This window comes from Lynx canadensis, chromosome X, assembly GCF_007474595.2.
Source record: "Lynx canadensis isolate LIC74 chromosome X, mLynCan4.pri.v2, whole genome shotgun sequence".
Taxonomy (NCBI): Eukaryota; Metazoa; Chordata; class Mammalia; order Carnivora; family Felidae; genus Lynx; species Lynx canadensis.
The window spans coordinates 39006242-39020733 of NC_044321.2; the positions used below are offsets into that span (position 1 = coordinate 39006242).

Consider the following 14492-nt stretch of genomic DNA (forward strand, 5'->3'; position numbering starts at 1 on the left):
TCCACTTCTAATTGAGACTTGCCAAGTGGAGCTTTTTTGGTTGTATGGTTATATTTCACTTGAAGACGATTTTTAACAACTTAAATATGTGGTGACTTTCACACTACAAAAGATGACACTGGATTTAGTAATTCATTGCTTAGGGGGGCCCTAGATGGAGGGCCTAGGGACTGAGCTTGGAGGAAGTTAAAGGCGGTAGTGGGATGCTAGCTAGCTAGTTCTTTTCTTCCTTATCACCTTTATTAGAGGTGTAAGAAGATAGGAAATGAGTATAGTTTTTCCATCCCTTTCTCGTTCTCTTAGCCTGTAACCCAGTCTCCCTCCAGTGATGCACTGAGGTGAGATTTGAACTTGAATCTCAAGGAGAGCTGTATTGGAAAGGGGGAGTGCAGAATAAGAAAAGCCCTCAACAGATATGGATAAAGGGGATATCTCTATATGTAGAAGTTTTGTTATTATTTTTATGTGTTTTTCACAAAACTGATTTTCATTTTCTAAAGATATTTGTTTTGCCTCATCTCTGATTAATGTGTGATATTTAACAATTGTTTATGGAGAGAGATGTAGTATTTACTTTCGATCCAAAAATGTTTGGTTTTAAAGTTCATTATATATTTCATTTGTTTGTTTTGCTTTTTAGGGTTACTTAGTTTAGTTCTTCCCAGGTGCTGGTCGAGGGAACAGGTATCAGAATATCTTGCAGAACCCATTAAAAAGGCAGCCTTCTAGGCCTTGCCCCAGGCTCACTGAATCATAATCTCAGGAATCTCTATTTTTAACAAACCTCCCAGGTGAATCTTACTGTTAGGAGAATCAGTGAGAGAGTTACTTCATGGTGCATCCCTCAGTGAGTACTTGATGATAGCTGTGTGGACCTTGTTTTCAAAGATGCACATAAACATTTTGCATATACATTTGATAGGCTCCCAGACTCTTTGAAATCCAGCTGTGAAATCCAGGTAGATGGAACATTTAAAAAAGAGGTTTGTCATTGAAGAATGGAAATTATAGCATTAAAGTAGCTAGAATCCAGTTTTGATTTCCTGGTTCATTGTTGCTTTTGTTGCATCATTCATACTTTGGTGATGCAGTATATCAGGAAGACCTGCAAACAGAAGCTCAAGTATATTTATTTGATTTTCAAGACGTACTTGTTAATCTTGTGACTCTTTACTATTCTTGCCTTCTAAGTGGTTTGTCTTTTTTTTTTCGAATAATTCTGAACAACCGATAGAGAAATGCAACAACTCATTTCCTCTGTGTGTTGTTACTAGAGTCATCCTGGCTTATGACTTCTTTATAAATGTTGTTATGAAATACGGTATAAAGAATTAGAGGCTTTCTTTGGTTCTAGTACTTTTTTTTTTTTAACTGAAATACTGACTTTACTATATTTTATTGACATGGACCTCTGTTTTTAAAATACCATGTTTTGATATGCATAGATTTATAAGAGTTTTCTTTGCTTAATCTTACAATTTTGAATGTTGTAAGGAATATACTCACTTGCTATAGATTTTAATGTTGATTTTAATAATTAAACTGACAAATTTTGATAATTACCAACAATGAATACATGTGGCACAAACAGCTTCTTGTGTCATGTTCTTGAGTGTGTTTGCTTGTGTATTCTGTCTTATTAAAAATAAAAGTTATGTTCTGTTACTTGAATCTCTAGTGTAGACTGTGCTTATGTTTGGCATTTTATATTCTTCTTTTATTTACCCTAAACACTACTCTAATGGTATTGATTTTTATTTTCCATCATCTTTGCAGTTCAATTTCACATTGCCCACTTATATGAAACCCAGGTAAGTGTTTTAACTTACCTTACTTAAGCAAATGTGATCACCCATAAGTGAAATCAGACATATATGTATTTTAATGGGATTCTGGACGCTGTCTCCTTCATATATTTTATATTCATTAAATGTGATCAAGATTTTACTTAGTGAAACAGTACTTGCTGTGTATGAAGAAGTTTCATTTAATATGTTTTGCCTCTAAACTTTGAACTATCTGTAGCTTTAAATGACTGTGTTTAAGTTTTCTCTTATTCTCTTTTTTTATTATTTTCTTAATGCTTATTTTTGAGACATAGAGCATGAGTGGGGGGGAGGGGCAGAGGGAGAGGGAGACACAGAATCTGAAGCAGGCTCCCGGCTCTGAGCTATCAGCACAGAGTGCGATGTGGGGCTCGAGAACCCACAGACCACAAGGTCTCGACCTTAACCGACTGAGCCATGCAGGCGCCCCATGTTTTCTCTTATTCTTAATGTAGAATGCTTAGTTTTCTTTGCAAAATGTTTATAGGTGGTTGTTATAATGCATTGCTATTTAGTTTTACTTTTTGTTAAGAATGAAATATTCCTTCCACGTGTCACCATTTAAAAGCCATATTAGAGTCTTCTCTTGATCTAATTACCAATAAATACTTTTATGGTTGCTATACTTACAAACCTTTTTTTGTTTAATTAGAACATTTTGTTTTTGTGTATGGCAGACTTTGCTTAGTTGTCTGATAAAGGCATAACACATAGACATTTACTCCAGGCAGTAGCATGGAAAATCAGTTATAATTTGATATGAAAGTAAAATATTGAGTAATCAGAGTTTACCCAAAACATAAATTTTATAACCACTCTTTAGGGGAAAAAATACTGTCATGTTTGTGCATCTGTTTTGTAAGGTCTCTTTAGTTTCAATGCCACCATGGAGGGCTTGAAAAAATTAACATCAGATTCCTGGACACTTCGATCTGCTGTGCCCCTGATTCCCCCAAAACACATAGGTGTGTGTGCCCTAGGAAGAAGAATTTATGCACCCTACTAATCTAGGGATTTTATCAACCTTGAGAAGATGCTTGTGAGAATTACATCAGCTTGTGGATCAGCCTTTACCTGCCAATGCTAATCCCAGCTTCTGCCAACTGCTGATTTTTGCCAAATCAGCAAGGGCCCCAGGGGGAAAGCAGCTACAGAAATCAGTTTCCTCTCCAAAGTTGTTCTTTCTTTGGAGTCGTAGCCCCTTCTGTTCTCATTACCTCAGGAGCTCTCTGCTGCCTTCAAAATGAGAAGTTCTGATTTTTTTTTTTTCCCTGAACTTTTCTAGTTCTTAGTGAACTTTGGCAATAGCCAAAGCCGAAGTTCCCTCACTTTTATTTTTAATGAGAGTTTTTGCTGGTGGTGGAATTATCTTATTTGACCACTTTGAAATTTACATTCCATTGTCTTCTGGCTTTCATTGTTTCTCATGAGAAGTTGTCTGTTAGTGTTAATTTTTTTAATCTTGTGAAGGTAATATGGGGACAGGGCCCTCCCTCCATCGGTTCTTTCATTTGATACATTGTAGTTCCCATTAAGAGTAAACAAAACAAAACCAGAAGAACAAAATTCATGGCAAGGAGACTGTGTAATTATTAGGTGACAAAAGATGACACTGTAAGCATATGAAAAATGCTTATACTTTCTATACTCCCTATAGAAAGTAACTTTTTTATAGTTCAGCTAATTGTAGGAATATTTATAAATATGGAATTTTGAAATGTAAATTTAAGTAGTCCTATATGGTTAATGGCCACTGCTAGGTACTCAAAATAATTGAATTAAAGTTTCTTTATATAAAAAGTCTCCCTGCTAATAAATGTAGACATTATTTAGTATCACTTTACAAACCCCGAGGGCCCTATACCCACATTACCTTTACAGGGTTAAACAATAAGACTGTGATTAAGACAGAAAAGTGAGGGAATACTTTTTTTTACAAGAGTGGTTAAGGAAGGCCTCTCTGAGCAGGAGCTATTTGGGCTGAGCCCAGAAATGTTTTGGTTAAATTTAATCATAAATATGGGTTAGGGTTACTTTATTTTTTAGCATTTTAAAAAATGTTTTAATTTTTATTTTTGAGAGAGAGAGCACATCCATGCATGAGTTGGGGAGGGGCAGAGAGAGTGGGGGACAGAGGATCTGAAGCAGGCTCTGCGTTGACAGGACAGAGCCCAATGTGGGACTCAAACTCATGGACAGTGAGATCGTGACCTGAGCCAAAGTCAGACGCTTAACTGAATGAGCCACCCAGGTGCCTCTAAGCTTTACTGAGGTGTAACTGACAAATAAAATTGTAAGATAAACTGCACAGTGTGATGATTTGATACACACACACACACACACAGTGAAAGGATTTCTGCAATTACACGCATTGCATTGAGTAAATTAACACACCTGTCACCTCACCTACCACTCCCCACCCCCGCCAGATTCTACATATAAGTGATACCATAAAGTATTTGTCGGGGCGCCTGGGTGGCGCAGTCGGTTAAGCGTCCGACTTCAGCCAGGTCACGATCTCGCGGTCCGTGAGTTCGAGCCCCGCGTCGGGCTCTGGGCTGATGGCTCGGAGCCTGGAGCCTGTTTCCGATTCTGTGTCTCCCTCTCTCTGCCCCTCCCCCGTTCATGCTCTGTCTCTCTCTGTCCCAAAAATAAATAAACGTTGAAAAAAAAAAATTAAAAAAAAAAAAAGTATTTGTCTTCCTCTGTCTGGCTAATTTCACTTAGCATAATGACTTCCACGTTCACCCATGTTGTTGCAAATGACAGAATTTCCTTCTCTTTTAAGGCTGAAATACTATTCCATTATATTTATATACCACAGTTTCTTCACCCATCTTTCCACCAACACTTAGGTTGTTTCCATGCCTTGGCTGTTGTCAGTGATGCTGCATTGAGCATGGGAATACAGATATGTCTCTTGGAGATAATGGTTTTGTTTCCTTTGAAAATCTATCCAGAAGTGGGATTGCTGGATGATACAATAGTTCTATTTAGGTATGGATAATTTTAATGGGATGTCATCTCCCACACACCTGTTTTTACTAGATTTAACAATTAGATTCTCATAGGTTGCTCGGTGTATTGTCATACCATCTCTAAATACATTTTATTTCTCTGTATAATGTCATATGTCCAAGTATAGACCCATATTATGTCATGTTAGGAATTGTTCTTGGAAAGCTATATCAGTTATTCTTTTCACATTCACATTTAAGTTCCAGTTAGTCAACCTACAGTGTAATATTAGTTTCAGGTGTACTATATAGTGATTCAGCACTTCCATACAACATGGGGTGCTCATCATAGGAAGTGCAATCTTTGATCCCCATCACCTGTTTCACCACCCCCCCCCCCCTTCCCTTCCCTTCTGGTAACCATCAGTTTGTTCTCTATAGTTAAGAGCTTGTTTCTTGGTTTACCTCTCCCTTTCTTTTTTCCTTTGCTCGTTTGTTTCTTAAATTCCACATAGGAGATACAGTATTTGTCTTTCTCTGACTGACTTATTTCATTTAGCAGAATACTCTCTAGTTTCATCCACATGGTTACCAATGACAAGATTCCATTCTCTTTCATGACTGAATAATATTCCATAGTATTTATATATATACCACATCTTCATCCATTCATCGATGGATACTTGGACTGTTTCCATAATTTGGCTATTGTAGGTAATGTTGCTGTAAACATAGGGGTGCATGTATCTCTTTGAATTAGTATTATTGCATTTGGGTAAATACTTAGTAGTGCAATTGCTGGATGGTAGGGTACTTCTATTTTTAACTTTTTGAGGGACCACCATACTGTTTTCCAGAGCGGCTGCACCAGTTTGCATTCCCACCAAACAGTGCAAGAGGGTTTCCATTTTACCACATCCTCACCAATGCCTGTTGTTTCTTGTATTGTTGATTTTAGCCATTCTGACAGGTGTGAGGTGATCTCTCATTGTAGTTTTGATTTGCATTTCCCTGGTGATGAGAAATGTTGAGCATCGTTTCATGTGTCTTTTGGCCATCTGTGTGCCTTCTTTGGAAAAATGTGTATTCATGTCTTCTGCCCATTTTTCAATTGGATAATTTGTGTTTGGGGTGTTTATTGTATAAGATTTTTATATATTTTGCATAGTAACCCTTTATCAGCTATGTCATTTGCAAATATCTTCTCCCATTCTGTAGGTTGCCTTTCAGTTTTGATGACTGTTTCCTTTGCTGTGGAGAAGCTTTTTATTTGGAGGTAGTCCCAATAGTTTATTTTTGCTTTTGTTTCCCTTGCTGCAGGAGTCCTATCTAGTAGAAAGTTGCTATGGCTGATGTCAAGGAAATTACTGCCAGTGTTTTCTTCAAGGACTCTTACGGTTTCAGGTTTCACATTTAGGTCTTTAATCCGTTTTGAGTTTATCTTTGTGTATGGTGAAAGAGAATGGTCCAGGTTCATTCTTTTGCATGTTGTTCAATTTACCAACACCATTTGTTAAAGAGACCGTCTTTTCCCATTGGATATTCTTTTCTGCTTTGTCAAACGTTAATTGGCCGTATAATTGTGGGTTCATTTCTGGGTTTTTTATTCTGTTGATCTATGTGTCTATTTTTGTGCCAGTACCATACTGTTTTGATCACTGCAGCTTTGTAATATAACTTAAGGTCCAGAATTATGCCTCCAGCTATGTTTTTCTTTTTCAAGGTTTCTTTGGCTATTCGTTGCTCTTTTGTGGTTCCCTACAAATTTTAGGATTGTTTGTTCCAACTCTCTGAAAAAAGCTCTTGGTATTTTGATAAGGATTGCATTAAATCTCTAGATTGCTTTGGGTATTATAGGCATTATAAAAATATTTGTTCTTCTAATCCATGGGAATGGCATGTCTTTCCACTTCTTTGTGTCATCATCCAGTTTCTTTCATCAGTATTTTATAGTTTTCGAGTACAGGTCTTTCACCTCTTTGGTTAGGTTTATTCCTAGGTATCTTGTTGTTTCTGGTGCAATTGTAAATGAAATTAGTTCCTTAATTTCTGTTTCTGCTGCTCATTTTTTGTGTATAGCAGTGCAACAGAGTTTTGTATGTTGGTTTTGTATCCTACAGCTTTACTGAAGTTAGCAGCTTTTGCAGTTTTTTGATGGACTCTTGGGTTTTCTATGTATAGCACCATGTCATCTGCAAATAGTGAAAGTTTTACTTCTTCCTTGCCAATTTGGATGCCTTTTTATTTCTTTATATTGACCAATGTTGTGTTTAACAGAAGGGGTGAGAGTGGACATCCCTGTCTTGTTCCCGATCGTAGAAGAAAGGCTCTCAGGTTTTCCCCATTTAGGGTGATGTTAAATGTGGGGTTTTTCATATATGGCCTTTATTATGTTGAGGTGTGTTTCCTCTCACCCTGCTTTTTTGAGAGATTTTATCATAAGTGGATGCTGTACTTTATCAAATGCTTTTTCTGCATCTGTTGAAATAATCCTGTAGTTCTTATCCTTTCTCTTGTTAATGTGATTTATCACATTGATTTGTGAATATTGAACCACCCTTGCAACTTGATCATGGTGAATGATTTTATTTTTTTTTATTTTTATTTTTTTTACTGTATTGTTGGATTTGCTTTGCTAGTGTTTTGCTGAGGATTTTTCATCAGTGTTCATCAGAGATATTGGTCCGTAGTTCTCTTTTTTTGTGTCTTTATCTGGCTTTGGTATCTGGTTAATGCTGGTCTCATAGAATAAATGTGTAAGTTTTCCTTCCTTTTCTCTTTTTTGGAATCCTTTGAGGAGAACTCTTCTTAAAATGTTTTGTAGAATTCACCTGTGAAGCCATCTTCTCCTGTACTTTGTTTGGGGGAGTTTTTTGATTACTGAATCAATTTCTTTGTTGGATTGGATTGGTCTATTCATGGTTTCTATTTCGTCCTATTTCAATTTTGGTAATTTATATCTAGGAATTTATTTCTTCCAGGTTGTCCAGTTTGTCGGCATATAGATTTTCATAATAATAATCTTATAATTGTATTTCTGTGGTGTGGGTTGTTATTCCTCCTGTCTCATTTGTGATTTTATTTTTGCATTTTTAAAAAAAATTTTTAAAGTACTTTTTTATGTTTATTTTTGAGAGGGAGGGAGGGAGGGAGGGGGAGAGAGAGAGAGAGAGAGAGAGAGAGAGAGAGAGAGAGAGAGGGGTGGGGGAGGGGCAGAGAGAGGGAGACAGAGGATCTGAAGCGGGCTCTGCACTGACAGCAGAGAGTCCGATGCGGAGCTTGCACTCAAGAACCATGAGATCATGACCTGAGCCGAAGTCAGATGCTTAATTAACTGAGCCACACAGGCACCCCTCATTTGTGACTGTGTGTGTGTGTGTGTGTGTGTGTGTGTGTGTGTGTGTGTGTGTGTTTTCTTTTTGACGAATCTGGCTAGAGGTTAATAAATTTTACTATTTTTTTCCAAGAACCAGCCCCTGGTTTCATGATCTCTGTTGTTTTGTTAGTTTCTATATCACTTATTTCTGCTCTAATTTTTATTATTTTCTTCCTTCTGCTGGCTTTAGGCTTCATTTATTCCTTTTCTAGCTCTTTTAGGTAGAAGGCTAGGTTGTTTATTTGAGCGTTTTCTTCTTGAGGTAGGGGCGTGTGTATTGCTATGTACTTCCCTCTTAGAACTTCTTTTGCTGCATCCCAAAGGTTTGGGGCTGTTGTGTTTTCATTTTCATTTGTTTCATACATTTTTTATTTCTTCTTTGATTGACTGGTTGACCCATTCATTGTTTAGTATCATGTTACTTAACCTGTGTGTATTTGTGGTCTTTCCAGAGTTTTTCTTGTGGTTGACTTCTAGTTTCATAGTATTGTGGTCAGAAAAGGTGCATGGTATGACTTTGATCTTCTTGAGTTTGTTGAGTCCTGTTTTGTGGCCTAATATGTGATCTGTTCTGCAGAATGTCCTATGTGCACTTGAATAGAATATGTATTCTGTTGTTTCAGGATGCAGTGTTCTGAACGTATCTGTTAAATCCATCCGATCCATTGTGTCCTTCAAATCCATTGTTTCCTTGTTGATTTTCTGTTTAAATGATCTGTTCATTGATGTAAGTGGGATGTTAAAGTCCCCTATTATTATCGTATAATTATGGATTGGTTTCTTTACGTTTGTTATTGTGTTTTAAAGTCTAGTTTGTTGGATATAAGTATCGCTACTCAAACTTTCTTTTGACATTCATTTGCACGATAAATGCTTCTCCACCCCCTCAGTTTCCATCTGCACGTGTCTTTAGGTCTAAAAGGAGTCTCTTGTAGGCAGCATATAGATGCGTTTTGTTCTTTTATCCATTCTATCACCTGATGGCTTTTGATTGGAACATTTAGTCCATTTACATTCAAAGTAATTTTTGATAGATATGTATTTATTGCCATTTTATTGCTTGTGTTTGTTTCTGGAGATTTTCTCTGATTCTTTCATGGTGTGCTGGTTTTCTTTATTGCCTTACTTGGATTTCTTTTTATTCATTGCATATCTATTACTATTCTTTTACTTGTGGTTATCTCTAGGTTAATATATGACCTCTTCTGCCTATAACTGTCTACATTGTTGATGGTCGTTTAAATTTGAACTCATTCTACTCTTGTCCTCCCCACGTTTTAGGTATATGTTGTTATATTTTACATCCTTTTAGTTTAACTGAGTTTTTTTTTTTTATTATTTTTTTTTTTTTTTTTTTTAAATTTTTTTTTTTTAACGTTTATTTATTTTTGGGACAGAGAGAAACAGAGCATGAACAGGGGAGGGGCAGAGAGAGAGGGAGACACAGAATCGGAAACAGGCTCCAGGCTCTGAGCCATCAACCCAGAGCCTGACGCGGGGCTCGAACTCACGGACCGCGAGATCGTGACCTGGCTGAAGTCGGACGCTTAACCGACTGAGCCACCCAGGCGCCCCAGTTTGACTGAGTTTTTAATAGAAATCTTCTTTTTACTGCTTCTGTGTTTCCTACCTTCATACTGTCAATTTTGGTTTTTCTTTTCCACTCACAGAGTCCCGTGTAAGTATTTGTTGGAGAAGTGGCTTAGTGGTCACAAACTCCTTTAGTTTTTGTTGGTCTGTCAAACTCTTTATTTCTCCTTCTGTTTTGAATGTTAGCCTTGCTGGATAGAGTATTCTTGGTGGCAGATTTTTTCCACTCACCATTTTGAATATATCATGCCAGTCCCTTCTGGCTTGGAGAATTTCTGCTGAAAAATCTGCTTGATAGCCTCATGGGTTTTCCATTATAAGTAACTGTCTTATTTTGTCTTGTTTAAAAAAAATTTTTTTTGTCACTACATTTGCCAGTTTAATTATAATATTTCTTGGTGTGGGTCTGCTTTTGTTGTTTTGATGGAGTCACTGAGTTCCCTACATCTGTTCTCATGTTGCATAATTATTCTTTCTCTCTTTTGTTCAGCTTCATTACTGAGTCTTCTTAGTCATTAATTCATTCCTCTGCTTCTTCCAGCCTGCTGTTCATTGCATCAGTCCTGTTTCTAATCTCATTTATTACACTCTTCATCTCTGATTGATTCTAACTCTTTTATTTCTGTGGTAAGGGTCTCACTGATGTCTTCCATTCTTTTCTCATGTCCAGTTAGTATCCTTATGATCATTGATTTAAGTTCTCCATCAGTTCTGTTACTTATATCTGTTTCACCTAGATCTCTGGCCATGACCTTATCTTGTTCTTTCATTCGAGATAAATTTCTCTGTTCTCATTTTGTCTAAGTCTCTGCCTTCTTTTATGTTAGAAAAGCCACTTGTGTCTCATGATCCTGAACTTAATGGCCTTATGAAGAAGATGTCATGTAGTGTCCAGGGCCTGGCACTTCAGGGAATGTATCTGCTGTGTGCTGTATGCACTCTGCTATTGTGTCGTGGCTGCTTTCTCCTTCAGGCCAGTCATCTGCAGAGGAATTCTTTGCTTGTTGTAGGCAGTTTGTGTCCCTGGCCTGAATGCAGCAGGTTTTAACTAGGTGTGCCCTGGTCTGCTTGTGAAATGAGAACTGTCATCACCTCCACTGGAACTGAGACCCTGCAGAACTTTGTGGTCAGGACATGTGGTGTGGGCAGGAGTTTGTGCTGTTCTTCTGGGGGAGGGGCCCATGGCACTGGGGCTGAGGTAAGTGTGACTGATAAAGGGCAGTTCCACCAGAGTGGGGAGGGGGGTAGGGCTTAATGTAAGTAATTTAGGCAGCTAGTATCCCTGTTGCACTGGTTCTTGCTAGTGGCTCTGTGCTTATGCCGAGTGGTGGGAGTGTGGGGGGAGAATGGTGCCAGCCAGCTACTTTGTTCCTGGAGACATCTCTCTGTGAACACTGCTTCTCATGGGCATGCTCTGAGAGGAGCAGATCATCTTCCCACTGCGTTCCCCAGGCGCTCTTCAGATAGCTGTTTCCATGCTGTGTGTGCCTGGGTTGTTTGCCTGCCGTCTCTCCAAGAGCAGTCTCGATGCCTCTGGACTCTCGCAGAGGCCAGCCTAGCCCACTGATACTTTAAATTTTCGATTTAAGGCCATCTGGTTGCAAGAATTCATGAAATTCAGCCCCTCTCATTTTCCAATCCAGTGGCCATAGGGAAACATTCTCCTTGTGCATTCCCTTGTGCTCTGATCTCACTCTCTCACTCTTCTCTCCAGCCACAGCTCTCTCCGCTCTGCAGCAGCCAATATCTATTTCTCCTCTAAATCATGTCTGCACTTTTACCTTGTTTGATGTGACTTCTTCTCTACCTTGAGTTGTGGAGTTTGTTCTGCCAGTCTTCAGGTTGATTTCTGGGGCATTTAGAATTATTTGTACAAAGTTTTCTATTTGTGTTTGGAAGCAAGCCAAGGGTTCTCCTACTTTGCTGCCATCTTCGAGGGAAGTCCTGTATCATTTATTTAATGTAGCTTTCCCTATTTGTGTGTGTGTGTGTGTGTGTGTGTGTGTGTGTGTGTGTGTAAATGTATATTTATTTATTTAAATTTACATCCAAGTTAGCATATTGTGCAATAATGATTTCAGGAGTAGAATCCAGTGATTCATCCCCTACATAAAACACCCAGTGCTCATCCCAACAAGTGTCCTTCTTAATGTCCCTTGGCCATTTAGCCCATCCCCCCACCCATAACCCCTCCATCGCCCTAAGTTTGTTCTCCGTATTTAAGATCTCTTATGTTTTGCCCCCCTCCCTGTTTTTATGGTATTTTTGTTGCCCTTCCCTTATTTCATCTCTTTTGTATCTTAAATTCCACATATGAGTGAAGTCATATGATATTTGTCTTCCTCTAATTTCGCTTAGCATAATACACTCTAGTTCCATCCACATCGTTGCAAATGGCAAGATTTCATTCATTTTGATCGCTGAGTAATATTCCTGTGTATGTGTATGTGCACACACACATATATATACATATATACATACACATACAAACACACACACACATACATACATACATACATACCACATCTTCTTTATCCATTTATCTGTTGATGGACATTTGGACTCTTTCCATACTTTGGCTATTGTCGATAGCGGTGCTATAAACCTTGGGGTGCGTGTGCCTCTTCAAAACAGACACCTGCATCCTTTGGATAAGTACCTAGTAGTGCAATTACTGGGTCATAGAGTAGTTCAGTTTTTAAGTTTTGAGCAACCTCCATACTGTTTTCCAGAGTGGCTGCATCAGTTTGCATTCCCACCAGCAGGGCAAAAGGGTTCCTCTTTCTTCTGCCATCCTCGCCAACACCTGTTGTTTCCTGAGTTGTTCATTTTAGCCACTCTGACCGGTGTGAGGTGGTATCTCATTGTGGTTTTGATTTGTATTTCCCTGATGATGAGTGATGTTGAGCATCTTTTCATGTGTCTGTTAGCCATCTTAGATGTCTTCTTTGGAAAAGTGTCGTCTATTCACGTCTTATGCCCATTTCTTCACTGGGCTGTTTGTTTTTTGGGTGTTGAGTTTGATAAGTTCTTTATAGGTTTTGGATACTAACCCTTTATCTGATATATCATTTGCAAATATCTTCTCCCATTCCATCAGTTGCCTTTTAGTTTTGCTGATTGTTACCTTCTCTGTGCAGAAAAGAAGCTTTTTATCTTCATGAGGTCCCAGTAGTTCATTTTTGCTTTTGTTTCCCTTGCCTGAAGTTACTACGGCTGAGGTCAAAGAGGTTTTTGCCTGCTTTCTCCTCTAGGATTTTGATGGCTTCCTGTCTTCTATTTAGGTCTTTCATCCATTTTGAGTTTATTTTTGTATATGGTATAAGAAAGGGGTCCAGGTTCATTCTTCTGCAGGTCGCTGTCCAGTTTTCCCAGCACTACTTGCTGAAGAGACTGTCTTTATTCCATTGGATATTCTTTCTTGCTTTGTCAAAGATGAGTTGGCCATACATTTGTGGGTCCATTTTTGGGTTCTCTGTTTTGTTCCATTGATTTAAGTGTCTGTTTTTGTGTCAGTGCCATGCTGTCTTGTAACAGCTTTGTAACACATCTTGAAGTCTGGAATTGTAGCTTTCCCATTTTATTAGCTGAGACCTGTAGAACCACTTTTTTTCTAAAATTGTTTTAAATGTTTATTATTTTTGGGGCGCCTGGGTGGCGCAGTCGGTTAAGCGTCCGACTTCAGCCAGGTCACGATCTCGCGGTCCGTGAGTTCGAGCCCCGCGTCGGGCTCTGGGCTGATGGCTCAGAGCCTGGAGCCTGTTTCCGATTCTATGTCTCCCTCTCTCTCTGCCCCTCCCCCGTTCATGCTCTGTCTCTCTCTGTCCCAAAAATAAATAAACGTTGAAAAAAAAAATTTAAATGTTTATTATTTTTGAGAGAGAGAAAGAAAGAGAACAAGAGTGAGAACGAGAACACAAAGCGGGGAGGGGGCAGAGAGAGGGAGACACAGAATCTGAAGCAGGTTCCAGGCTCTGAGTTGTCAGCACCAGAGCCTGATGCGGGGCTCGAACTCATGAACTGTGAGATCATGTCAGACACTTAACCGACTGAGCCACCCAGGTGCCCCATAGAACCACTTTATTTTCTAATAGTAATAGTATTAATTGCCCCCCCCCCCTTGAATTTAATTAAATAACTTGAACAGTTTGCCATCTAAATGCTTATTAGTCTTGAGTTGGTTGAGTGCCTGACTCTTGATTTCGGCTCAGGTGTCAGGCTCCGCACTGACCGTGTAGGGCCCACTTGGGATTCTCTCTGTCCCTTTCTCTGCCCGGCCCCTGTTCACATGCACACGTGTGTGTGTGTGTGTGTGTGTGTGTGTGTGTGTGTGTATACACGTGCTCTCTTTCTCAAAATAAATAAATAAACATTAAAAAATACTTATTAGCCTTTATGGATGAAAGATACAGAATTTTCCTTTTTAATTTTGTCATTAAGACATTACTTATTTTTGAATAGATAACCCAAAATGAAAGTGCCTGAAAGAATACTTGCTGAAGTCTCATCCTCATTCCTTTTCTGTAACAAACTATTCCACTCCCCAAAGGTACTAGTGTTTTTCATATCCTTCCAGAGAAATCCACATATATATAAGCAAATCCATGTATGTGTTTGCACATATATTCGTTTTTCTTTATTTTATTGAAATATTAGCCAAATATGTGAATTCTCTCTCAGCCTTGCTTAAATTGTTTAAGTTAGTATTATATTTTGGAAAACATACCCTGTTAGTACATGTGG

At 38.5% G+C, this 14492-nt stretch overlaps 1 protein-coding gene across 11 annotated transcripts in view; it reads left to right on the top strand.

Annotated features, from left to right (window-relative positions):
• Positions 1–14492, top strand: part of KDM6A (lysine demethylase 6A) — a 210330-nt gene that overhangs the window by 125886 nt on the left and 69952 nt on the right. For all 11 annotated transcript variants that reach the window (XR_003966785.1, XM_030306234.1, XM_030306230.1 and 8 more), the window contains exon 8: positions 1777–1811. Coding sequence is in view for 10 of the 11 variants with exons in the window: in XM_030306234.1 (XP_030162094.1) it covers positions 1777–1811 (35 nt within the window). In the remaining variant the exon portion in view is untranslated. The remainder of the gene's footprint in view (positions 1–1776; positions 1812–14492) is intronic.